Genomic DNA, 27,768 nt, shown 5'->3' with positions numbered 1-27,768 from the left:
ATAAATCAATGATGATAAATTATTTATCAATGCCTCCCTCTATATAATAAGACAATAAGAGTCAGTGGCCACTCTAGGCCTCGGTAATTCAACAGCTTATCGATCGTTGCCAACAGACGCTATGAGGCATTGCTAAGCACGTACTAAAAGTGCTACAGTAGTTGGTTCTTAAAATGATGTGATTTTGACATAAAGTACACATTTATGTCAAATTTTATGATATGTTTCTAATAGTATATAATGTAAGTATTTCACTTATATATATTTTAAAGTAATAATTGCTTAGAAATGTATCTAATTTAATGATATTTGTCGCGATATTTAGGCTGATATTTACTGCCTAGTGTCTGAACTCGCACGCACTGGCAGAGCAGTTTCCTTAGCATAAAAAAACAACAACATTTAGGCATAGGCCTAGAGGCTAGCATATGCCTGGAAGCAGGTTTCACAGGAATTTCGACCCAATTTATTTGATTTTACTAGATATGGTTGAATGTTAACTTGTCTTATTTGCAAATCGTTTAATAAATAATGATAACAAATTTCCGTAAAAATTAATGAACTTTTTTTTAAATGTTATTTATTTGCACAAAAACATTCCAACTGGAAGAACAAATGTTTGAAAAATATAATAAGATATCCAAAATTGAGATTAAATAATCCACCCACCACTCGCAGCATAGTAACTAAAGGGAAATATAACAATGTACAGTACAGTACAACGTTTTAAACATGTTACGCAAAACAGGAAAGTGCAATATTAAAAGTGACATCTCTTCATTTATTCAAGATCTCAATGCCATTATTAATACTCTGAGCAAAATCACTTTTTTAGGACACCTCAATATTAGTAAGGGATTCAGGGAAGCAAACAAGGGGGAATAATATGTGGCCAACCCCTATTCAGGGGAGTTAGGTCTCAAAGGTGTCCCTTAATAAAGGTTCTACTGTAGGAGTATATATATACATTGAGTTTATTCAAAGTAACAGTTTGCATCAAAAGGCTAACCCATTATACTTTTCATTTAATAGGCCTACTTTTATAAAGAATTTCTAACACACTTACATGTCATTGTGTTTAGCTATTTTGCAGATGACATATCATTTCTATTTTTAAGTTATTTTTCTAATGTGAACACTGTAGTATTAATTACATAAGAAAATAACCAGAAATACTTTATGAGTGGTAAATACATTTACAATTACTGTAGAGCCTCTATAAAGAAAACATGTCCTTTAGTATCGCCTTAAGTATCCCCTTAATAGGGAAGTCCCAGAATAGGGGGTGGCTAGTGTTAAATATAAGTTCTAATGACATGGACTATGGGAAATACATTATATTTCCTGTAGTCCATTTCATTAGAACGTATCCCCTTCATAGAGATGTAAGAACCCAATAGGAATTTCCCAAAGCAGGGGTTATAATGTACCTAGTTTATGCCAGTTAAAATTGGGTCATTTAGAATATTTCAATGTACCTACTGTATTACAATAGGCCTACTGTACATAGACTAATTTAGAGCAACTTGTAAATGCCATTGGTTGGAGTACAATGATAAAGTTTTTGTTATTTAATAGATTGAAAGGTCATTGACTTTTAGTTTGACTGTTGGTTGTAAAATTTGAATTTCTTTGTATGACTCAACAATCTTCAACAATGAACTTATTTACATGCTTTTGTATTGTATCACCATAGCAACTATTTATACTAGCCTAGATTTACTTATTTTAAGCATGCCTCAAATCAGACAAAAATAAATTGTTTTGCCAATTGTAAAGGTCATTTTTTTCTACAAGGTTATAAATCCTATAATAATAATAATATAAAGCTCTGTCTACACTATCAAACTTTATGTGACAAAAAAATGTGATATGCCCATACAGTATATGGACATGATTTCATATCGCTACCGTATTTAAGCATTATATCACTACCATATTTGGGCACATCGCAAACTAATTTGATAGGGTAGACAGAGCTTAATACATAAAGAATAATAATAATACACTAAACCCCCTGGTACATGTAGGCCTATATAGTTAAGTTTTTGTAGATATTGATATTTAAAATTCATTTTCCGATACTTAATCTATGCATGGAGAATACATTGAGTCTCCATGATCTATGTTTGTTTATTGATTTTTACCTCGTTCTTTCATTGCATTGACAATATGGACTGATTCACCTACAACAAGCGTGCTGTTCGTAAAATCCTTTTGTTTACCATGTTAAATTGATCCACACATATGATACGCCCATAGTGGAATCACAACATGGCGTGTTAATTGCTCTAGAACTATGTTAGTCACAGGGTGGAGTTTATGAATATAGTTAGTAATAATTAGTAAGAAGTGTTAATAATTTGATACCACTATTAAAGCTCCCACTTTTGACAGCTAAAATAAAATTATCTACTTTTTGGTGTTATTATTAATTAATATTATATTTAGCATTCCCCGTTTAAAAAAATCCTGGCATGAAAAAAATGAAAGAAAAAAAAAATTATATCAAGTTGAAATTTGTTGGCTTGTATTAAGTGTTAATAATTTGATACCACTATTAAAGCTCCCACTTTTGACAGCTAAAATGAAATTATTATCTACTTTTTGGTGTCTGTTTTTTTTACACTATTGATATTATATTTAGCATTCCCCATTTAAAAAAATCATGGATTTTCCCCTGGCATGAAAAAAAAATGGAAGAAAAAAATATAATTATATCCAATTTTTCAGCTTGTTTGATGATTTTAATGAAACGATATTTACTGTGTGTTAAATAAGTAAGCGATATCCCCATCAATGTAGCACAGGTGCACAGTTTTTACCTCTAAATAAACTAAGTATGGTTGACATGGTGCCCATCCTTGGGAGGGCTTTTAAAGGTCTTAAGGGGCTGCTAGTTACCATGGGTACCACAAACTTCAATTTGATGTCTATATGGTTACCAGTACTGTACTACACTCTGTTCTTGCTTTTTATGTATCTACAGTATATACTGTATTTATTATATTCAAGCCAAATATTGTGTTTTTTAAAATAATTTATTAATTTCATCACACTGAAAATGAAAAGAAAATGATATAAAAATTGTGTATTCTTAGAAAAAAATAATTTAATTTAACTCTATTTGATACTCTATTGTTTAACTGATAAAGTTTTTTTAAAAAAATGGCTAATAAAGTATTAAGAATTGAAAGTAACAGGATAAAATTTCCTTTAATTTAGCAGTGATCAAAGGACAAGATGCCTTCAAGAATAGGAGCAGCAAAGAAAGCGCGGTCAGTTGGCCGTGCATCCAAGGCTTCCAGTACGATTTCACGTCGAAGTCAACCTGCACGTTTCCGACAACCCCTACCAATGCCTGTGAATAACAAACACTGGCCAGAATCTTTTGGCTTCTCTATCGGAGGGGATGCTCCGTCATATATCACTCTCGTCAAGAAAGGAAGTCATGCGCAAATGGCAGGACTACAGGGAGGGGACCAACTTGTGGAGTTACATAATCATAATGTTACGCAGATGTCGGCGGAAGGTATAAAGGCTCTTGCGCGTCAGTGTCCGAACGTACCACCAAGTATTGTTGTCGTGTCATGCGTGCGACAGTGCGACGTTGTCCGAGATCGTAATGGAAGATACGGAATGACTTTGATTGGTGGAGGACCAGTTTATGTTGAAATTGTAGAAAATAACAGTCCTGCATTTTATGCCGGACTTAAAACTGGAGACATGGTACTTGAAATAAATGGTACGTTAATTAAACATTCGGACGATGCTAAGATATTTGTAAGCGGTGGATGGAAACTTAATATAAAGATTATTCCTGGTGCCGGACACCAGTCAGTTCGTCAATTAGCTCTGCGATTTGAAGGCATGATGGGAGTTGATCGAAGAACAAGGACTGAAGGATTTTTTAAGAAGGTTAGTAATTGTCTACTTTTATAGTAATATTATAACAAATTATGCACAAAAGTTTAAAGATGTATTGTCCCCCAAAAACATGAAAAATGAAGATTAATTAAATCAGACTTTGAATAGGTTATTTTGTAGTTTTAATAAAGTGAATCACTTCCGTAGAAAAAAAAACGGAAAAAAATTATGTTTTCACATATAAAATAACATGATAAATGGTTAAATTCAACCAAAAATCCATTGGCTGGCAGCCAATTTGAACATTTTTTGCTTTAAATTCTAAAGTTTTTTCAGGTAAATAAATTTTTTTTTCGATCCAATTTTTGGTCAAAGTCATTTGTGACTATTATGTGACATTAAAATGGCAAAAAAAAATGTAAAAAATTATTTTTCAGGGGGACAATACATCTTTAACAAAATATTTAGTCATAATTAATCCAGGGTTTGTAAATTCAAGTTTATCCTCTAAAAAATGTGTAAAACAATTAATATTGGTTTCGCTGGTTGAAAATCTGTTGGTTGGTAAATAATTCCCATGATTTTATGATTTGTATCGTTACGTTAACATTGACAATGAAATTAAAATCAATATTGCTTTGTATCCGATTAGTATGAAAAACAAAGTTAGCAAATTTCAGTTTTGGATGAACGGATACAAACTGGGTGCTAGGGGCTTAATCCTAGGGGAAAGGGCTTAATTTTTAACAAAAGTTTTTCTTTAAACACCTCAAGATGTTTCATAAATTAATGAATAATCACAAAATAATTGACATTGAAATTATTGTTTTTTACCAAATCAATTTCAATAAAAAACATATGGTTCCAATGTTGAATAATTCATGTAGGTCCTTGATACACTAGCTATGCATTGTATTGTAGTTTATGGCTTTATAATACAATAATTATCATATTCATTTCCATCTATATTAAAACTAATCATTTTGATTACGAGATATCCATTTCATGCATGATTGGTTCAGAATAGTTGGTTCTAGGGTACGAAATCTCTTGTATTTTGGTGTCTTTTATATTTTGTGACAAGCTGTGCAGATAGAAATTTACATAGAATATATATTAAATTTCATATTGAATGAAATTGTTGTACTACAGGAGATGATCCACTAATTTTGAATTGGAGGACATGTTTAAAGTATAAGGAGAAAAAAAAAATTCTTTATGGCCCACTATACAGTACAAAAAAAATGTTATGTGCCCATATATGGACATTATGATGTCATATCACTACCATATTTGGGCATATCACTACCATATTTAGGCACTTTTTTTGTCAAACTACTGTACAGTAGTTTGATAGTGTAGACAAAGCTTAAAACAACTGTATAATTACAGCTGGAGAGGGATGGGCTCCGCCCTAGATATGCTACATATTGCGAAGCTAAAAGCTAAAAAGCTAAAAGTATATGAACTAAAAAGGAGAAAGCTTTATGGTTATCGTTCATTTTCTCTATCTCTTGGAATTCTTTACAATACAAATACATTTATTCATCAAATCAAAATAAAATAATAGTATGTACAATGATTCAAGGAAATGGGGTCTCAGGAAACCATGAGGTTTGCATGATAGAGACCCCAGATTACTTTTTTTTAAATTATTTAGAAATTGGTTTACAAAATAATAGTTCATGTTTAACAGCTAAAACGATAATGAGGGGAGAAGGCAAAAAGATAGGCAAGCAAATTATCTTTGACTATTTCTAATACGCTATATAGCAATTATTAATTAATAACAATTTAGGCTTGTTATATAGCGCATTATGCTTAAATACTCCATAAAAACATTAAAATGCCACAACATTGAGAAAAGTAAGTAAAAAAGTAGAAAAGTAAATGTTAAAAAGGTCAGATTTTAAAGCGGCCTGATGGTTAGAAATAGGCAAAGATAATTTGCTTGCCTATTTTTTTTTTGCCTTCTCCCCTCATTATCTTTTACAGGTATATATAAAGTAACTGTGAATTAAACTATTGTGTTTTTTGTAGATGGATGCAGTTTTTATAGATGAACCATCAAAGAAAGAGGCTTTGATTGCCTTACTTAAACAATATGCTCGAGATAAAAAAGTAGACAATTTTGGTCGAGCGTTGGCGGCGCTGTTAGACTCGAGTAATCAGAAACAAATTTTGGACGATGTCAGGTAAATAAAATCTTTGTTTTGTTAGATTTTTATAGTTTAAATCCTCTTTGGTTCAGTACCAAAAGGGTTAATAAGACATGTTTCTAAATGGTTAGTCCTGTAATGAATGGGTTTGCTAGGACTGTTTTTTTCACAAACAACTAACATTAGTATTTTTAATTTCCTTTCTCTGTTTGACAGGGTATTTGTTCCACCAGCGCAGAGGGATAGATTTGATTTGTTTTTTAGTAAAGAAGCACAGTATGTTGGTAGAAGGTAAAAACATTTTTTTTCATTTAATAATAGGGTTTGTGTATATTTCCAATTTAACATTAATTATCTATGCAAATGATGTAAATACATTATTTCATTGTTCTTTTTATTTATGCTTGTATTTAACCTATGATATTTTTTCATACAGTAAAACCGTTTCAATTGATCGGACTGGTGGTTCTTTTGGTTTTATGTTGGTTGGTCACAGTCCTGTCATGATTGAATCTATAGACCCAGGTAAGGTTAAATTGCATGGCCAACACTTTTTTTAATTTTTACTACACAACATACAGTAGTACAGTATGTATAGTTAGTTTTCTGAACTCAATGTTCACCTATGTAGGCCTCCCTATAGTAAACCAAGCCACTGCACATACATAGTTAACTTGCACTGTTTGAGGGAAATTTGTCCAAACTCTCTGTACACCTGACCAAAATAATAAATAAAAACTCTTTACATGGCTAATGGACGACGCTTTCTGTCGCTTTACGATGTAAACCATCACTTATTAATCATTAATTATTAGCATATTATAATCAATCCTAATATTTCTATATCATTCCTTGCACTGATGAAGGGCTACTGTAGTGTTGCCAGAAAGCTCTGCACATTTTTCTGGCTGTTTTATTTTATCGTTTTCTCATTGAGATCCAGCCACTGATACCCACAGCATTGTCATTTTTCAGTAGAATTTGCCTTTGGATTTATATTTTATGTATATTTTGTTGATCCTTCAGGTTTAAATGGTGTTAAGTCCCTTTTTCGTTTTATTATTATTAGTCTTGCTATTCTCATGTGTAAAACAACAACACTGTTTGTAACAAGATGGCTTGTTCCATAAGTTGTCCCTACTTTCCCTGAACCAACTATGTAAACAAAATCTCTTTACATAAGGCTGCTAGTATATTGTCAGAGCTAGCAGAGCCAGGTTACAAGTGGTAAAACGTTAAATACTTTTACAATGAGTCCTATTGACAAGCTGTCATATATTGATTTTATTACAATTAATGCCAAAACAAAAGGTATCTGTTGAATACATCACTACTACAGTACTACGCTGGAATATGAAATAATAATCTATAGATAAAATATATGAATACACTAAGACCAAAGCAGTGGAAAATCTTACACCATCGATGTGTATATTTAACTTTAAGACAAACTTACTATCGTGTGAATTCTAATGTTATTGATTTTGTATTTTCAATATATAGTTACAATTATTATGAATTTGTCAAATGAAGTAAAAAATACAAGCATCATATATTACTGTTACTGTTTTTCTGAAAACACATGGCCGTCATTGACGGATACATAGTACCAGTTGACTTCACTGCAGGTGTACTCGAGATCCACATTTATACCATGCTATACACTATTTTTATTTTTGATTTATATAACATTTAGAATAAGAGCTATTATATAACAATAATTATAAACAAATTTTTCTCAGATTTAATTTGTTCTTTACAGTACCTCAGCTATGTACACAACACAATCTACATACTGTATACAGTAAAAATAATAATTCTATAAAATATTAACACTGTATAATAATTTGAAAATAAAAAATTTAATCTGAATTATTATTATTATTTTTCACAGGTGGTCCTGCCGATCGAGCTGGTCTTAGACCAGGTGATAAAATTATAAAAGTGAATGGATTAGACGTACGGAAAAAGACGCATCTACACCTCATACAATTTTTAAAGGGGAGTGGAATGAGCCCGACACTTCAGATTGAGACTGGAAGCCCTTCCAACCTCCCTTCTCCTTCTCAAAACCAGGAGGCTCGTAAGTTTTGTTTTTCTCATTTACAGAATGTAACTGAAAATCTAAAATCTATAAACTCATTTATGCCCATAAAAGGAAATCTCAGTCTATTTTAATTTAAATTTAATTCGGACACTTCACCTTCAGAATGATGGCATTCACAAAACAAAAACCATTTGTGGTGCAGTAAAAAAAAGAAAAAGAAAATAAACATAACATCAACAGTATAAACATTAAAAATATGTACAGTATACTGTATAGCAATAGAAAAAAAACTACAAGGTACCATATTTACAAAGCAACAACACAAGAGAATCTCCACCTAAAATGTACATTAATTTATTATCAGCATTTGCTGATGTATAGAGAATCAATGTATCATAATTGTGCAAAATATATACGGCTTTACCACCTTGAAACACCGGTTCTCGTCAGATCACCAAAGTTAAGCAACGTTGGACCTGGTTAAAGTTTGGATGGGAGACCATCTGGGAATATCGGGTGCTGTATATGGAGCTGGGGTCCCTTTAGGCATTTGAAATCAGCACTGCTGACTCTTATGGCAGCCCCTGCATCTAGTATCTGCCTTTCCTCTGGTGAAGGTGGGCACTGGACGAGAGAAGCCCTTGATCAATGTTAGGACCAATCAAGGTGCTTTAAACAGTCCTGGCTTTGTTTTTATCAAACCTGTTAGTGGCGGTAATTATCGCTGTTAGTTTCGATTGAATAAAATTTATAAAAATTAAAAATAATGTGCAGAGACCACACACATCCTTCTCCCATACAGGTTTTACAATATAGTTTCTGCAAATTACTATCAGCAGTTTCAACGACATTTTACCTACAGCATTCAGGCTTATACTTCTTTGCATAATAACAATCCATTTAACAAATCAATATTACTATTAATAGATCAAAGAGCCAATATGTTTAGGTGTTACATTTGTGTTTTGGGTTGATTTGTATGTATTTTCTGCATGCATGACTACTGTATGTATTATGTAACACATTGTTAAGTAAACTGGCTGAGCATCTGAAACCATATTAATATTACTGTTTAAATTGAATTATTAAATAAATTTAAATATTACTTATTACTATTATATGAATCATGTTGATACTGTACCAAACTAATTCCTTTATTCTTCTATATGTTTTATTGGATTCTTGTTTCATCCATTCATTCCTTCATTCTTTTCATAGTGTATATGTCGTCCACAATGAGCATGATGAGCGGCATGTCAGTCACCAGTCAGGTGTCATCAGCCACAGGATGGCTGTCTGAGAGCCTTCACAGTAAAGCTACAATTGAAGACATTGAGGAGCTTAGGGCTGGTGGGATATCTAGACCTGACTTCTTTACAAGCGGAAGGACATTTAAAGAAATGGTAGGTTGAACAAAATGATAACATGGATAGAACTAGTGACAATATGTAAGCTATGTCCACACTGAGCATGGATGATGTCTGGTGGCTGGAGAAAACTCTGTGATATGTTTTATTTCTTTGGATCAATGCGTTCACACACACGCATTGTACATAAATCAGAATGAGTTCTATTCTTTAAGACTAGACCCATTTCCCCAATCTTTCCGGCCACCTAACTGAAATCTGAACAAAATAATAAAGTACAGTCAACTCTCCCAATAACAGGCTCTCTGAAAACCAGAAACTCTCCCAATACCAGACTTTTCTTAAGGATCAAAAGGTCCCAATTTTCTTTTTACCAATAAAAACACATAATTCTGAATACTAGACTTTCCAGAAAACCAGAGTTATTCTGTCAGCCCAAAAGTATTGGGAGAGTTGACTTATTATCAATTCTGCTATTGGCCTACTGTTTATACATTTATGCCTTACCAATGTTTCTTGACCTAATTTAAACTTGGATTCTTCTTTCTTTTCAGATGGATCATCATTTAACATCAAGAGAGAAACAACTTATAAAGAAAGCATTACAAGAATATTACAGATCAAGGTAACATTTGGTGACAGACACAAACAATTTTTGTACAAAACGATTGTACGGTTTTGTTGATTTAAATTCCTTTTATAAGAGAGCAGCATTTAATAAACAGTCTGAATTTCTTCAGTATTCTTCAGTACAAAAAAATGTGATATGCCCATATATGGCACATTTTTATACTAGTTTGATAGTGTAGACAGAGCTTTCAACTTTACTTTTTAAGTTTTTTATGTTACCTACCTAATTCTTTTTTTAGAAATCTTGATGGTATGATTTTAAGTATCTTTCCTATTCTTGATACTCATGCTAAGAAGACAATCTGGCCTTACATCATACAGATATTACCCGATGAGCAGCAGGAAGTCTGCAAGAAGAAGGTCATCTATCTGATAGACAGGCATGCTGCAGGTAAAATAGACAGATACACTCTTTAGTGGACAGTGTTTAATAGTTGTCATTGCAGTATTTTTGTATATCATTATATCACTCTTGATGAATTTATAAGATTTTGTGTCCAAAAAATTAATTCAACTGGATGCCAATTTTGTAAAATGTAATTTAATAAACTGGCTTTCATGTTTACTTGCAAAGGTTGTAACTTGATTAATATTTATGACATGCCACATAAACATTATGTATTTAATGATCAACACAACAGTAGAATAGAAAAAAAATGCTTCATCTAATATGATAGATATTATCAAAGATCACACACTGACAAGCTAGCAAATTGCCCTTTTTTTTTGCATTGGATTTTGTTTTGGTCTTGTGAAGACAGCGGTGTATTTCCTACTAGTTCTTCTTCAATATAAAATTTGTATTACTTAGAGGCACAGACATTTTTAGCAAAAATTGTTTTTAAAAAGGTATATATTCATATGTGTATTACATAATTACGCACCAAAATACAGTAGAATCTTTTGGGACTCAAAAAAGTGTCCCTTAATAGGGATGTTCCTGGGATAGGTTGGCCATAGTGTTCAAAATATATAAGTTCCCTTGTTTGTGTAACAAAAAATTTTCCCCTTCATAGGGGTGACCCAAAGGATGTGTTCTACTGTAGTTTAGTTTGCTATCTTGTCAGTAAAGCATCATATAATGTTGTTATAACTAAAACGTTCACTGCATGAAATGTTTGCATGGTTTGTATTACATAGAAGCTGTATATGGCAATCCAAATCGTTTGTTTCTAACAAATGCGCATCCTGATGATAACGAAAGTCAGATCAAGTATTCACGATCACCATTTTCACGTGGTGCACGATACGATGTGGCGCCCTCTCAAGGTGATGTTATATTTCATAAGAAGGAAGAAGATGAATTCTTCCAAGGTTTGTTTATTCTCCCAAAATTCCCTTCCAATTTTTTGGTGATAAATGTTTTTTTTAGATACTAATTGAAAAATGTTATAATAAATATATTTATAGTATTTGCTTGTTTTAGTATGACATCACATTGAATATGTATATACAACAAGAATATTTGAGTTGATGTTACATTCCATATCATTTATTTGAATGTGCTTAAAACAACATACTATATGACATGTGTTAAACTATACCAATTATTGTTATATTAATACTGTATATACATTATAACTAGCTTAATTTGAGAACATTCAATGTTATTGCTCTAACCCACTAATTGCCTGATAGGATTATTATTAATGCATTTAATGATAATAATATTTTGACTTGTGCATGTATTTTCTTTAGTTGCCCAGGCAGCATTTATTTTGAATAACAGTAAAAGTGATCGTAGAGTATCAAGGAGATCAATAGACTGTAAGTACTGTATACTCACAATGTGTAGTACAGGGTGGGCTAAGAGGGTACACAAGAGTGTTGCATGAAAAGAGAACACTAAGAGGGTACACTAGGGTGCACTAAAATGGTATAGTAGGCCTACAGGGTACACTAAGAGGGTACACTAAAGAGTGCACTAAGAGGGTACGCTAGGGATGCACTAAAAGGGTATAGTATTGGGTACACAAAGGGTTGCACTAACAGGTATTCTTAATGGATGCATTAGATCACCTATAAAATGCGAATGGAAGAAAATAATGGGGAACTGCTTTAAAATGCTAAATAATTTATTCTGCTGTTGCTGTCACTTTGGTGATTAATGCAAAAACAACTAATCCAAATACATCTTTTTAATCGCAATCCAAAAACAATAATCTCATCACGAATCCTTGTTTACTTGAATCTTGATTTGAAAAAGACGACTGCACTAAATGATAACATAATCAACTATATGTATTCATATTTCTTTTCTTCTTCTGTTTTTACTTTATACATTTTTGTTATTTTATGATTTTCTTTCTTTATTTAATAACTTAAACTATCATAGACAAGTCTGATGATAATGACAGTCATGCTACGATATCTGAAGGTAAACAATGCAGATGATAAACAAATTCTAAATTTTTGCTTCAACCGTTTTTGTAAAAATTATTCTATAGGGAATGAAATGCTTTGTTGCTATGCCAATACTTTCAACAAGTTTGCTTATTCTTGTTAGTTTTCATGCCAATATATTTCCATTCAACCATTTTATTACCATTAGTAACAAACATACAGTACATTAGTTACCATGTTATCTTCCCTTACCATTCCATTTTAGCATTGACAATTCAGTCACATATGCTATGGCTCAGTGATGGTCCTCACTGTACATTTTACTGGGTTATGTTTTGTTATATATGTGGTTGTAATAGGGTATGGTGTTTGGTTTACACTGCTCAATAATTCAAAGGGCACAACTTGCACATCTACACTTTGCTTTATGTTGAACTAACTTCTTTGTATCTGTAAACTGTCTGTTTCCGAGATTGTTTTTTTTTTCATGAAGACAAATGAATACTTTGCTTGTTGCTCTTTGAAGAATGAAAATAGCATTGTGTAGCTTGAGATAAGAAGAACATGCTTGAAATAGATTACTTCAGTGCACATGAACACAATAATTGTCCGCACGTTTACACGATGTGGTAGAAGAGTTGAAAAGCACTGATATTTGAAAGCTTACTCTTAAATGTATTGCAAATTTGAATTAAAAAATGTATTTGGCAAACTTATATATAATTAATAATATCAAATCAAAATATTATTAATATAATCAGTACATTGTATTTATGATTTATTAAATCTTAATTATAGTTGAGGATGGTGCCATGTTACTCAGCAGTAGGAAGACGGACAGATCGTATGATTTAAGCATTCCTCCGTCAGAAGCGCAGTTCTCTCCATTGCATGAGACGCGTGTACAATCCAACACCAGTTCAAGATCAGTATCCCCTAATGGTACCTTAGGTGAGTACTGTAATTCAGAAATTTGTGTTATTGCAGAGGATGAAGTATGTTATGAAGAGAGTGGTGAAGGAGAGGATATATTTTCTGTTTTCACAGATGATAGCATAGTCAGCACCTTAGATGGAATTCATTCGAGTGAGTGGCCGAGCGGTTAAGACAGTGGAACCGTAATACCCTGCCATATTAACATTGGCAATGTCGAGGCTCACTCACTCCATGGTTCTGGTGGTAGAACAAGTCTTCTCAGATAAGGACTATAAACCGTATGTCCATTGTACACATCTAGCTCATGTGCACTTTAAAGAACCTAGTACATCTTTCAAGATGAGTAGGGGGTGCCCCGGTGTACTAGTACACACACAGCCACTGATCATAACTGGGCCCCTGAGAGACCAGTCTTTGACTGAAGAGGTTACCTAGTATAAATTAATAACAAACGAAAAGTATGTAGAAAAATTACATTGCAGAAATTTATAGTTTAAATCACCCCTAATACCTCCCTATTTCATTTTGATTGATATTATATTTATTTTAAATTGTTAAAAAATCTTTCTAAATTTTGAAATGGAGAGTCATCATCGCAATTACTATCATATATCCCATAATACAGTTAACGAGAATGATGATGATGATGACGATTTTACGAGTCCAGAACCAGAAGTGTTTATCCCGGGAATTCATAGTCCATCACCTTTGAGCTTCGATTCAGACATGTTTGAGCCCCCGGAAAGCACATCCATCGAAACGACAAACACATCAAATTCTCAAATATCCCCTCAGGAAGGTATGGGTTAGACCATTTTGGTGATAGGGTTCACATAGAAGCAATCATTCACTTTTTTATTGGGTTTCATTCTCTCACTGCATGACATTAATTCTTGTTCACACCTTTTCATATCATGGTATGTACGTAAATTGATTTTATTTACTTATTTCAAGTTTTCCTATCCACCACCTTGGTGTGGCTAGCTAATTCATTACACAAAATGGCCACAACACATAGAAATAGGATAAATAAAATCAATTTAAAGCTCTGCCTACAACAAAAAAGAGTGATGTACCCAAATATGGTAGTGATATGTTCAAATAATAATGGTAGTGATGTGACATCATCATGACCATATATGGGCACATCACATTTTTTGTCACATAAAGTTTGATAGTGTAGACTGAGCTTAAGACGTTCTGTACTTCATTTTGTGTTGTCTTAATTGCTATTTCTTCTACTTGTTGCTTGGTTTCTTTAGTCATTGATGAACCTCAACTATTTTCTCAATCTGAACCGAGCTCACCGATTTCATCAGCAAGAGGTACAGTAATCTTTGCTGTGTGTGCACCTATTACTAACATACTGTTTACCAAATTTATACCATCCTTTCCCTCCTAGATAGCCTTTGGGTAAAGGTTTGTTTATTATATATGAAATAATGCATTATAAATGTATATACAGGTAATTGTAAGATACCTGTTTTAAGCATGATATTCTGGGTTTTTAGTCTCCCTTACTTTCCCTCTTAATTACCCTCTACTAAAAAATGTTTGGTGTTGTTTTTATTATACAAATTAAAATTTAATTAAATATTAATTAATGAAATTATTGAATAAGAAAGTTGTCCCGGTCAAGCGAAAACGAGTTCCATATGCTAGAACTTGGTTATTAAATGCCTGTAGTGCCCACAGTTAGAGACATTTTGCTTGTTGCCAATACACATGGAATGTGAGGCAGGGGAGAGACTTGAACATTTCTGCAGACTGGTTAGAAACTTCTTGTGTTATCTGAATATCATTTTAGATATTTACAGTTCCTATAGTATAAAAAGCACAGGCAATTGCATCTTCTAAAGTTTTCAGTATGGGATACTTATTATGTAATATACGGTGGTTTGTTAGTTGTTTCTATTTCAGCATGATTGTTTGTATAATTCTTTAAAGGAAACTTTAATATTATTTTGGTTACTTTACTTTCCTTCTAATTTACCTCGTTATTAGTTTGTAGTTTGGTTGCATTTTTACTAGCTTGTTTGGTCATTTTCCTTGTTTTCTGCTTCTCATGGTGCTTTACAAAAACTAAACCCATGCTTTTAGCTTTGTATAAAATCTTTGTTTGCTTATCTCTTGTTAATTCCAAACCATACGTTTGTTTTGATTGCTCATTATTTTTGCATCAAACCTCCAGTTTCATTTCATATTCCCTGTGCTTCTTGTGCATGTAGATTATGGCGATGACGACCCTGTTTTAACACCGCCCTCTGGAGGTAGTAGTCGTTTGTATACTCGTAAAACAGCACATGCTACATACACTACCATTAATGACATGTACCCTCCCGAAAGGCGTATTAAGAAGAGGCATGGTAGTTACACGGTCAATCGTCCAGGTAACTATGACCACGAAGCAGTCTTTACTCATCTGGCCAATCAAAGACTAAAGCTGTGAACATATTGGAGTTAAAAATACTGTACCATGCACCAATTCCCATCATTTAGAGTGTTTTTTTCTCTAGAAGACATACGTACTTACCCATCAACCTATTTTGTTCGATTTCATACCTGAGTGCTTATAATGCTATTGATTTTGTTCATACCTGCTTCAAATAAAATGTTTGCATATGTTCCTGTAGAATTTAAGAAAAGATCTAAAATGTCATGGTTAGAGTCTACTGTTTCTTCACTTGCAAGAAGCAAGCCCGTAGCCAGTGAAGTTCGAACCTGCCTGAAGAGCCCTTTTCCACTTTTATGGAAAAACGAACCCCCTGTAAAATTCCTGGCTACAAGCTTTTGTTTTTACTCCAATACGGACACAGCTTTAGTTACCACTATGGGACTATGTTTTGTTACCTTGGAAGAGATTGTTTTGGTTTGGGTATACTTTAAGTTAAGGAAAACAATAAAAATACAACAAAAATGTGAGATGGTGGTGGTCATACACCATTTGATTTTTATTGTTTGGCAAAAAAATGAATATTTGGTGAATGGTATTGAAGTGCCTTCAGAGCTAATAAAAAAAAGTTACATGATTTATATGATGTCATATTATTTCGATAACATCATAATTTTAATATGAATGAAGTTTGTTTAATATAAGAAAAAAAAAAAAAATATATATAAGAAACAGGTATGAGTGACGTCCATTAAATTAATTATATTCAAATACAGCATGATTTTAGTGCATGTTACTTTAGATATCATACTTCATATTTTATTTTTGATATAAAATTAATCATATTCAAACATGTCTGAATCTGAATAAATTAATTTTTATTTATTATCATCCAATCAAATTCCAAACGCCATCAATTGTGAATATTGTAGGAATCATGATCATCCATAGGCCTATGTGCAAATGTCCAAGTACACATATTGTTATAAGCACACCCCCTTTTTTTTGCAGAAACTAGTGGTATTATTGTTTTCCCCTCCCCTTGCTTTCCGTCAATATTTGTTAGCTTGCTTTTTATCATTTTAACATAAAACTTTCATTTAATATTGTAATTTATTTTGTAAGATTGTAAAATAATGGTTTGTATTTGTCCTATAAAATAGAGTGTATATATGGAGAACTTATTTATTTACACCAAGGTTAATATAGGAAAATAGATACAACAATTCCAGTTTAGTAATTAATATTACATCATTATTGTTGCAGATGCAAATTCTGATAATGAAGGGTCATATTCACTGAACCATAGCAGAAATTTTCAACAATTTCGCAGCCACAACACAAACTCAAACAACTCTGTGTCGCGTAACAAAAGAAACAGGACCGAAACCGATTTCTCCAAGTATCGTAAATACAACACATCACCACAGAGTGTGGACGAACGGCTGGATAGTTTGATAAAACCGGATACCACAAGTCCGCCAAGAACGACAATCAATGGAGAATACTCAGTCAACCCTGCTATGGCAGCAGCTATGATGAATGCTGCCACCAACCATCAAAATGGGGACATACAAACAAACTTTGGTGAAACATTTAACAATAATCAGGATGATGATGATGTATACGTTCGGAAAAAAGCTCCGGTGAAAGCTCCCGTAAAAGCTCCGATACCTGTTCCACCACCGCCACCCTTCATTCCACCACCCCCACCAGTTCCCCCTCCTCCTCCTCCAACTATTACAAATGGTGTTTCGACACTTTCGGTACCTGGTATGTCGGTAAAACGCATGAATTGGGAAAAACTGAACCATACAGAAAACACAGTTTGGAGTCAGGTAAAGTAATGGTTCAGTTGAATAAATTCTTGTATTTTTTTTACTCATTACTTGAACCAATGAATTTTTTATCTTTTATTTAGGTCAAGAAAAATAAGAAGTGCTTTATTTTCATTTCTTTGATGAAATGTACTTAATTCTAAAATTTCAGGAATAAGAATTATTTGCTTAGGTTACTTATTCAGAAATCAGGTCAGGTGATTTTTTTGCCAAGCAAGGTTGGAATAAAACCATAACCGTTTTCTTTCAGATGAGAGAAGGGGAAGATGAATCATATTTGAAAGATGTCATCAAACATTTAGAATTAGATGAGAAATTTAGCACCATCAGCAAAGCAAGAGGTAAATAAATATAGCTCATTATAGGTAACACTAATAGTCAACTCTCTTAAAACAGACACATATTTTAATATATACATAATTCTCAATTATAAACTGCTACACTATCAAACAAGTTTACAAAAAAAGTGTGATGTGCCCAAATAGGGTGTCTGATTTAGAGCGAGTTAACTTTATTAAATAATTTTAATGTTTTTAAAAATATTTATTGTTCATCGAAATAAATGCTGTATTTTATTGTCAGTGTAAATAATAGTAAATTACTGTGTTGTTGTGTCATGTCTATCTTTATTTGTTTACCTACTAAACATTTTTTTTAATAATCATTAAACTATGATGTCTTCATTAAAATTGTAGTAGTAATTGATTAGTAATATATCGTGACTTTAGTAAAGTTGATTACAAGAGATCTTTGCTCAAAAAATGGATGCAAACATTCTCCAAACAGCTTGGTCTTGCGTCTGTAAGCTAATTCCTCATGTGTCAACATACAGATGTTTAATGCATTGCATGGATTGTATATTATGGGAGTCGCCAGAAAGTTTGATAAGGTGGTAAAAATGGTCATATTTAATCTGTGTCAGTTGCAGTACAGCATCTTACTTGGCACAGACTTCATTGTGTACAAACACGCAACATATTTTTCAGTTGAGAAAAAAACAAGATTATTTGCATACCATGACCCACCTCTGGCGACACTTATATTATATTATTAAATAATGTTGCATGTACTTTATAAATTTATTGAACACCCATTTTATTTTCAATATTTCCCTTCAGTTAAACCATCTGATAAATGTAAGTGACTTATCTGTAATTTCTTGCACATTGTCTTTATATATTTCATCTAAATTTCATTTTATTTTCCACTTGTACATTTTTCAAATGTGGGTGCTGGAATCTTTGTATTAATAATTGTATTATTAATAGTATGTACTGATGTCTGTAAACCCACAAGCATTTCAACAGATTGATCCATCCAAAACTTGAGACAAAATAAACCAGCACTTTAATTTAGTTATAATTTAATATAATAACTCTTATTGCTGATGAAACATATTGGATTTGGCCCTGATACTAAAGCTTGGTTCAAACTAGGATACAAGATGTAAGCACAATGCAGATGAGTTGACCAATGACAAGTGACAGTTCGAATAATTCATCACTTGTGATTGGTCAATTTACTTGCGATGTGTTACGTTCTAGTGGGAACCAAACTTGAGCAAGCATGTTAACCACCAAACTATGGATTCCTTTTTTTGTACCCAGATTCCTAATGGAAATCTGTATTCAATGTGGGTGGCCAGTAATAAATATGAGAAAAACAAATATTTTATTGTCATTAATTAATGTTTTGCAATCATTTCATTATAAATCTATATGCTTGTGTAATATTATGTATATTTAATTTAAAATACTTAAATTTGTTAGTTGTTGTTCACTGTCACTAGTGTTCACTCCAGTCTGGGAGCGTTTGCTTGATAGAGAGCCACATTCCCCTACAAATGTAGCAAAGCTTGCACCCAGGCACTAAAAGGCTCATTCTGCAACATCACTGGTTTTCCAACAGGGTGGCTTAAATTACATGGTTGGGGTCAAAGATTACCTTCTTTCTCCATCAGTGTTTCCACTTAGTCCCACAGTAAGTTCTCTTAGTTCATGGTCAGTATTTTCCATAAATGTCATACCTACTTCATTCCACCAATTTCACCACTGGTCATTTGTAGTCTTTGTAACATTATTGTCATCATGTAAAAACCTTTCTTATTTAAAATTATATTCATTTAATGTGTTTGTCATTCATTCTTGTAATTATATAATGCATCAAAATACATTATTTACAAATATGCTTCTTGGTATAATTATAAGTGGCTGAAAATCATCATTATTAGGCTTTTATGTATGTGAAATAATTATAGTATGGTTATTATTTTTTGTAATTACATCCTAATTGTGATTAACTACATACTATCTGTTAATTTCCACATTAGCAGCTCCAAGGAGGACAGGAAGTAAAGTGGAAACAGTTATCAATCACAAGAAAGCGCACAACTTAGGTTAGTTTTGATTTCTGTTACAGTAGAATTCAATTGGGGGGACACATTTGGGACCCAACAAAATGTCCCCTTAATAGAGGTGTCCCATGGATAGGGGTTTACTAAGATGAGATTTTAACACAGTACCAAGAGCTGCAGCTTTCAAATAGTACATAAAGTGATATGTATAGGAAAATGATGCAGCAAAAGTGGTAGCACCACCATTAATACAGTAAGTCTGTTACAGTAGAACCCAATTGGGGGAAACATTTGGGACCCAACAAAATGTCCCCTTAATAGAGGTGTCCCATGGATAGGGGTTTACTAAGATGAGATTTTAACACAGTACCAAGAGCTGCAGCTTTCAAATAGTACATAAAGTGATATGTATAGGAAAATCCTGCAGCAAAATTGGTAGTACCACCATTAATAAGTCAGTTACAGTAGAACCCAATTGAGGGATACATTCTGGACCCAACAAAGTGTCCCCTTAATAGAGGTGTTCCATGGATAGGGGTTTCCCAAAGGAGAGCTAATTCTAACACAGTACCAAGACCTGCAGCAGTACATAAAGTTATGTGCATAAAGTGGTAGCACCATTAATAAGTCAATTATTTCTTTGCAGCTATCTTGCTTGGTCATCTCCGAATGCCTGTAAATGATATCAAACAAGCACTTATTGCCACAGATACCAGCAAGTTCTCAGTTGCTCATTTACAGCAAATGAAACTGTATGCTCCAGATGAATCAGAGGTGTGTATATACATTTAAGTTGAATGAGGCCGATGATGCAGGGCCATATCTTCCCAAGGCTACTTTCTGTGCTCCTGAATAGGGGTTTCCCGAAAAGTGTATTATAGTATTTACTTTAAAAAAAATGTTAAATGACATTTATGCAACACAGACAGTTGATTTTATCAAAGTTTGTTAATTCATGGTTGATATTTTTTTTAGATAAATCAACTTAAAGGATATATAGGGAAGATGTCATTGCTCAGCACACCTGATAAGTTTGCACTTGAGGTATGAATTTGATGATAATCCATTACTGCAGTACTCTGAGTATTTCTAGACATATTGTGACCATCATCCACATTTATAAATATTTAAAGATTTATGAAAAAAATATATGTATTATTTGTTGAAAAGTAATAAACAAACAACAAAACTGAGGTATGGTGCTGTGGTATTGGTACTTTCATACTTTACTGATACTGAGATGATTTGTTTAGCTAGATACCCACATCACTGAGAACACCTGTGAGTTATGTACTGGCTGGTCTATGCGCCTCAAATTGCTGGTAAACGGAAGCAGTGATGTGGGTTCGATTGGCCTTGTTTTTATTTCGGTTTTTGTCAAAATTATCAGTAGTATTTAGATTTAAGGTTAATATGTTTCATGGTTTTCACAAGCGCCTTGAGCACTTTTGTGAATATGTGCGCTGTATAAGTCTTATTATTATTATTATTATTATGATTTATAATTTTCCATTTTAGATGAGTCGTATTGGTGGCATTGAAAATCGGTTAGATGGTATGCTTTTTAAAGCAAATTTTGTTGAGAGGACGGATGAGCTTCGTGATTGTTTACAGCTCATCCTTACGGCGTCCAATGAGCTTAGATCAAGTCGAAAACTAGCCAAAGTTTTAGAGGTAATATACACAACAGTATTATGTGATGAAAATGTGAAATAATTTATATACATCATTTTTTTATGAAATTCATTTGTTACTGTTATATTGAATTGTATTTTCATTTACTTCAGTTAACACTTGCTATGGGCAACTACATGAATCAGGGCAACCAACGAGTCGCTGGGGCAACAGGATTTCGTATAAAGTTTTTATCTGAGGTAAATCACCTTTTCTAGCAAATTCAACACCCACACAAAGTCTTCATTATATATGCTGTTAAATTTGCATGTACAAGAACCTTTTGTTTTTGCTAATAATTACTTGCACTTTCTCAAAATCCTTGACTTTGGTACTCAAATCCTGCTATAAGCAAAATAAGTACCTACTACTGTAGATTTAATTATAGATAGAATTTTGTACCTAATAGTGAGAAACTTGGCACTTACAGGATGGGGATAAAGATAAAAAATAAACAGTCTAGAATTTAGGTCTTTGGGGATACTTGAATGACTTATTTAGAAGCTGCAATGTACATTAGTACTTGGTAATACCAAGGTCAAAGATAAACATGAAAATTGAATAATAGAGCAGAGTTAAAGACCTGCGAAGGTAGACAGTAGTTATTAACAACCTGTAAAGTACATTAGTGGATATTAAGGGCAAGGTCAGCGTTGTTATACATCAAGTACAGTTATTTAGCCAAGTTATTGAACATGAAAACCTTGTACAACTCAATCTTCTTTCTAATGATAAAACCAAAGGCTATGTGTACTTTCAGTGGTGTAACGCAGAGGCCTGAGGCCCCTGGTATAGGAGCCCTAAGTGGCCCTCCAACTCTGGAGGCCTCATGTGATTTTAGCATTTTTCTACATATTTTAATGTTTTTTTTCCCACTGGGCACTGCTCAGTGGCCCCATAAGCTCCGGGGCCCCTGGGTTTAGCCAGTGAGCGCTCATAGCATTACACCACTGTGTACTTTTTGTATGCAGAATTTATATCATACTATTAGTTGTAAATTATCGCATTTACAGTATTATATTGACATTATAGAAAGCTATATATACTTTGTATTAAGATGTATAGTATTTTATTGGTCTAGAGTTCCAAGAAAGAGCAGTGTTTTTAATAGATTATAATTTGTTATCAACCTTTGATATTTCTTTAATTTTACAGCTCGATACGACAAAAACAAGCGATAACAAATCAACATTTTTACACATTCTTGCAAAAGCAGTAGAAACTAACGTACCACGAATGGTAACTTTTGGAGACGAGATTCCACACACGCCAAAAGCAGCTAAAATAAGTTTGACAAATTTAGGAGATGAACTTAATGAGATAAAAACTAAATTACAGGTAAAAACAAAATGTATTTTTTACTTCTTGTTTTAAATTGATAATACTGTAAAGTCATATCAGGATGTGATACTTGGCAGTTTATGATTATGACCTAATACCCTTTTCACACCTGCAAAAAGTAACAACTTGTAAGCAGGTTTGCACAATTTTGTGGAAAATCTCCCCGGGATTTCACAAGGGACCGTGGGAGAAAAACACACCGATAAGTTTGTAACAATTTGTGCAGATGTGAAAAGGGTATAAGATCTACTCATATTGTGTCAGTTGGTTGTCATATGAACCTACAATCCGCCAAACTGCATAGAGAAATTGAGTGTGGAAGCACATCCTAACTTCCCCGTATGCGCACAATAAATTAAAGATGTATTGTCCCCCAAAAACATGAAAAATGAAGATTAATTAAATCAGACTTTAAGTAGGTTATTTTGTAGTTTTAATAAAGTTAATCTATTCGGTAAAAAAAAAGAAAGAAAAATAATGTTTTCTCATATAAAAAGCTCCAATAATAATAATAATCAAAGAGCATAAACTTTGAAGAGCACTATTGCAACATTAAATATGTAACTAGTCTCTTAAGTGCTCTCCAAATGTTTAATCTTTGATAGTTTTGATAGCATTTGTTTAACTGCTTGTACACTTTATACACATTTTTGATTCCATTATTCTCATGAGGTACTCATTTTGTAATAGCGCCTTATATGTGTTATTATTGTCCTTTCAGGAGATTTCTGAGAATTTGGACGATTCGGTGGATGACAGCAATTCTCAAGATAAATTCAAAGAAGTGATGAGCGTATCCTTTGACTACTATCATCATAAATTAACAATTAAAAAAGAGACATATTTATTCTTAGTGAGGATATATAGATTTTTTAATGCAGAGACGCTAACATATAGTATACTGTCAAAAATAATTTTATTTTATTTGTCAAGGGGAGAAGTGCATTCTGTTCCAACAAGGTTCTATTTTTAAAATACCAAATAGAATTTATGCTGATGTTATACAAACTACATATTCTAAAAAATGTGACCATAATCTATCGATTTAGATTTTAAAAAAATTATCTATATTGACATATTATTTTTATCATTATTAGCATGCTATTATCATTATGATGTATGATTATTATCATTATAGCTATAATATTATCACAATTTATAGATATTGTAATAATTTTATAGCCTTTTTTCAAATATAATGTGTACATAATACAAACCATTCAGTCAGTCTTTTCAATTTAAAGTTTACTCACGTATGTTTACTTTTTCATTGATTGATTGTTTATACAAATTGAAAAAAATGTTAAATACATATGTGGATAACCCAGCCTCAAACATAGACTTTTGTTTGAACACCTGTTTTGAAATGTGAATTCATCCGATATGGGACAGTAACCTTTGGTAGACAATGTAAATAGAACATTCACTATCTTAGATACTTTGTTAGATATGCGTGCAAAGATTTATTACATCAACCACTTTTGAATAGATGCGACTGTTTTGTCATTTATATATTTGGTGACATTACCATCTGGCCTTATTTATGTTTTTCTTATTTGTTTCCTTTATTGAATTCCTGTTATTTAAAAAAATGTACTATGTGTCGCCTCGAAAAAGTTTGGGAACACTTTAAAAATTGCGCATTTTTTTTATCTTGGTGTGTTGTATTTTTTGGCTTTATCACTTTGAGAATTTCTATGCTTTATTACTATTATTACTGCATATTCAAATTGATATCACCTGATAATAAATAACCTGTGACTTGGTGGTTGATGTGCCGGTTTTCTAATCCAAAGGTCCGTGGTTCAAATCCCAATGTAGTTCCAAGATTTTTCTGATGCTCAATTCAGCACCACTAAACCTCAAGTGAGACTTAAGTTCAAAAGCAAAGGTTTCCCATCCTGTAACTGTCACGTAAATGTATTTTCAGTTGGATGGCGTGAAAATAAAATTAAGGTTGCGGTACACCATGTGTTTCCAAGAAGGATATAAAGTACAGCTGTGGATATCTGGACCTTTTAGACTACAACTGACTTCCTACACTCTACTTCATTTCCTTTTTGAAGGAAATGAAGACCTAAAGCTCTGTCTACACTATCAAAGTTTATGTGACAAAAACATGTGATGTACCCATATATGGACATGATGATGTTATATCACTACCATATTTTGGCATGTCACTACCATAGTTGTGCACATCACACTTTTTGTGTTAAACTAGTTTGATAGTGTAGACAGGGCTTTATACTTTACTAGTGTTTATTTGTACAGTATTGTACATATATTTTTCAGCTGAAATAATAGTATTATTATTATAATAATGTATTATCCTTAATAATAAAATAGCAATTTAGCAGTGAAGCCTCTGACACCCTGAAGCAACTTACTGCTACATTTAACAAAGCATCGGAGGAGTTCCATAAAACATCTCAGTACTTTGGAGAAGATCCCAGTGCAACAGACACGGACCAATTCTTTGGTATTTTCGCATCGTTTACCACAAAATTTGCTGTGAGTTTTTGTTATTTTTTCTATTTATTTACATATTTATTACATTTATTTCAAGAAAAAAAAGATTAAATAGACCAAAAATTCAAAAATATGCTCTTAATGATTGTTCTTTGTAGGTGCATTAGTTATTTTTATTTATTAAAAATGTCTTTATTATACTTTTTCTTACAGAAAGCTCACATTGATAACAGCAGTGGAAAACACCAATGAACTTTGACCTGAGAAATTGTGATTCCATATGAATGTATCACTTGAAACATAATCACTCATGTGTATGGTCCATGAAAATAAACATTAAAATGTTCCCAGTATGTTTTGTCACTCTCCCCAAAATTGTCCCTGTATAAATAATATAACAATGTGCCTGAGAGAAAGAATGTCAAATGCAATAGAGTATTAGCCCAAGTTAAATATTAAGAGTCACTATAACTTTATCACTTCCGGCCCATCCATCAAAGATTAAACGTGCTTTACTTGACATGGCTGGGGCATTTAGTTTAATCAATTATCTAATATCCGATATTCTGGTATTTTTTTGTCAACATCGAAGTGTTTGTCTTTTTGAATTAAGGGATTCTGTTTATATTTATTTAAAATCATGGAAACAAACAAATGTTTTATGTTTTATTAACCTAATAAAAGTATTTGGCAGAAATGGAAGTGTTTTTTAACCTAAAAGAACTGAGAACCATATGCCTGACAGAGAAATATATACTGTAGCCTACCTTAGTAGGTGTTCTGTTATCATCAGTGACATTTAACAACAGTGCTAACTACTCTTTTGAAAACTCTTTTGAAACTTCATCACCTTGATATTCAATCCTTTTGTAAATAATGTTCTCTCTCTCTCTTATGTAACTAAACTTAATCCGTCCACTCTAAAGGAAATATTTGGTATTGTGTGTCCGTCCATTTTTAATAACTTATTCCACAGTACAGTAGTAGTAGTTTAGCGTATACAATTCAATTCAAGTAATATTATATAGACAGGGTTTATCATAGTTATGAATTAATAGTAAAGTATGTTAATTTAGGAAAACTTGAAACAGTTTCAATTATCATCTAAAACATGACAGTATTCTTATGAATCATGGCTGTATTGCTACTATAAACAGGGTACTACCTGTTGTACCATGTTGTTAGTATAATTATTTACAAGTCCTTCATTTTCATTTCATTGATTTTGTCAAGGAATAACAAATACGCAACACAAACAACGTACATAATATTTTCTGATCTGTTACTTACAATGTTTATCTATTCTTTTATTGTAGGCTTACACAGTGTATATTGACCTATATCTTACAATATAATATTAAATACTGTGGATTACAGATATACTTCCATTTGTATAGCATGTCTATTATTTTTAATTATATATATATTTAATACACTCCGTCCAAGGATTACAGTAGTTTTTTTTTGTGATCTGTCAATAAAACATCTTACAATAGGCAGCAGTCCATTTGAATAGAATGGTCAGTATTGTTTTGTATTGATAATACACTTAACAGTTATTATATAATCTAGCTATATTGTGGCAGAGCTACGTGCATGATGTCAGAGATGTTTCACCTTTTTTTATAATACAGTATCAATTTACACACTCCCGACAAAGAAGAACAACACATTCCATAGTTTTTGTGTGTGTGTGATCTGTCAATGAAGGTATAGGCAGCAGTCCATTTGAATAGAGTAATCAGTATTGTTTTGTAGTTATTATAGGTAATGGTTGCAGAAGCCTTTTCATCATAATTGGTGATGTGTAATAATCTAGCTATATTGTTGACAGAGCTACGTGCATGATGTAAGGGATATTTTACCTTTTCTCTCTAACACCAGATTATAATTTACACACTCCCTAAAAAAAAAACACATTCCTCCTAGAATTCTCTATTTGATGATTTTGGGGATTTTTGATAATCATTAAGTTGACAATGAATACATATTTTATTAATTATCCGCTTGGTATACCAAGCGGATAACTCCTTGTAATTGTATGAGATCAATATTTTTTTTCTGTATTATTAGTTATCCGCTTGGTATACCAAGCGGATAACTCCTTGTTATTGTATGAGATCAATATTTTTTTTCTGTATTATTCTTCTTTCCTTCCTTCCTTTTTGTGAGTCGTGTTTCTCTAAAATGTGTAAACATAACATTTCATAACTTTGACAACATATGGGCATTTACGTGAAGTTGTGCACCTCCTATTTTTGAATGACGTCATAGTTGCGCAACGTGACTTACGCGCAATTTTATGAATTTCAATGATTGATCATAGATTAAAAACCAAAAGTCATTTAGTAT

The 27,768-nt window shown here is 32.5% G+C and overlaps 1 protein-coding gene and 1 pseudogene across 9 annotated transcripts; both read left to right on the top strand.

The window, feature by feature from the left end:
- The first annotated feature begins 115 nt into the window (after nt 1-115).
- LOC144840778 (delphilin-like) lies at nt 116-27,406 on the top strand. Of its 9 annotated transcripts, none has more exons than XM_078696799.1 (27): nt 116-242; nt 3,229-3,918; nt 5,908-6,062; nt 6,243-6,317; nt 6,463-6,551; nt 7,921-8,109; nt 9,292-9,476; nt 9,995-10,065; nt 10,310-10,461; nt 11,211-11,384; nt 11,769-11,837; nt 12,406-12,447; nt 13,212-13,364; nt 14,612-14,674; nt 15,578-15,739; nt 17,008-17,579; nt 17,830-17,920; nt 18,698-18,715; nt 19,909-19,974; nt 20,579-20,706; nt 20,908-20,976; nt 21,451-21,606; nt 21,720-21,806; nt 22,762-22,944; nt 23,669-23,740; nt 25,294-25,458; nt 25,630-27,406. In XM_078696799.1, exons 2-27 carry the CDS (start codon nt 3,244-3,246, stop codon nt 25,666-25,668), a joined length of 3,900 nt encoding a protein of 1,299 aa, XP_078552925.1. In that variant the 5' UTR covers nt 116-242; nt 3,229-3,243; the 3' UTR covers nt 25,669-27,406. The 9 variants fall into 9 exon arrangements, with proteins under 9 accessions (XP_078552925.1, XP_078552922.1, XP_078552924.1 ...); XM_078696796.1 differs by lacking the exon at nt 14,612-14,674 and adding an exon at nt 13,975-14,148; XM_078696798.1 differs by lacking the exons at nt 12,406-12,447; nt 14,612-14,674 and adding an exon at nt 13,975-14,148.
- LOC144841628 (5S ribosomal RNA) lies at nt 8,484-8,601 on the top strand (annotated as a pseudogene).
- Nucleotides 27,407-27,768: the final 362 nt, after the last annotated feature.

This window comes from Antedon bifida, chromosome 4 (assembly GCF_963402885.1).
Source record: "Antedon bifida chromosome 4, ecAntBifi1.1, whole genome shotgun sequence".
NCBI lineage: Eukaryota > Metazoa > Echinodermata > Crinoidea > Comatulida > Antedonidae > Antedon > Antedon bifida.
This window is presented reverse-complemented; position numbering and strand designations above follow the sequence as displayed.

What these genes read in the sequence shown, in the direction of transcription:
- LOC144840778 (XM_078696796.1), top strand. Translation starts at nt 3,244, where the DNA reads ATGCCTTCAAGAATAGGAGCAGCAAAGAAAGCGCGGTCAGTTGGCCGT. An exon ending in ATCCCCTAATGGTACCTTAG is followed by an intron (nt 13,365 to 13,974) that starts GTGAGTACTGTA and finishes CCCATAATACAG; the next exon opens with TTAACGAGAATGATGATGAT. An exon ending in ATGCTCCAGATGAATCAGAG is followed by an intron (nt 20,707 to 20,907) that starts GTGTGTATATAC and finishes TATTTTTTTTAG; the next exon opens with ATAAATCAACTTAAAGGATA.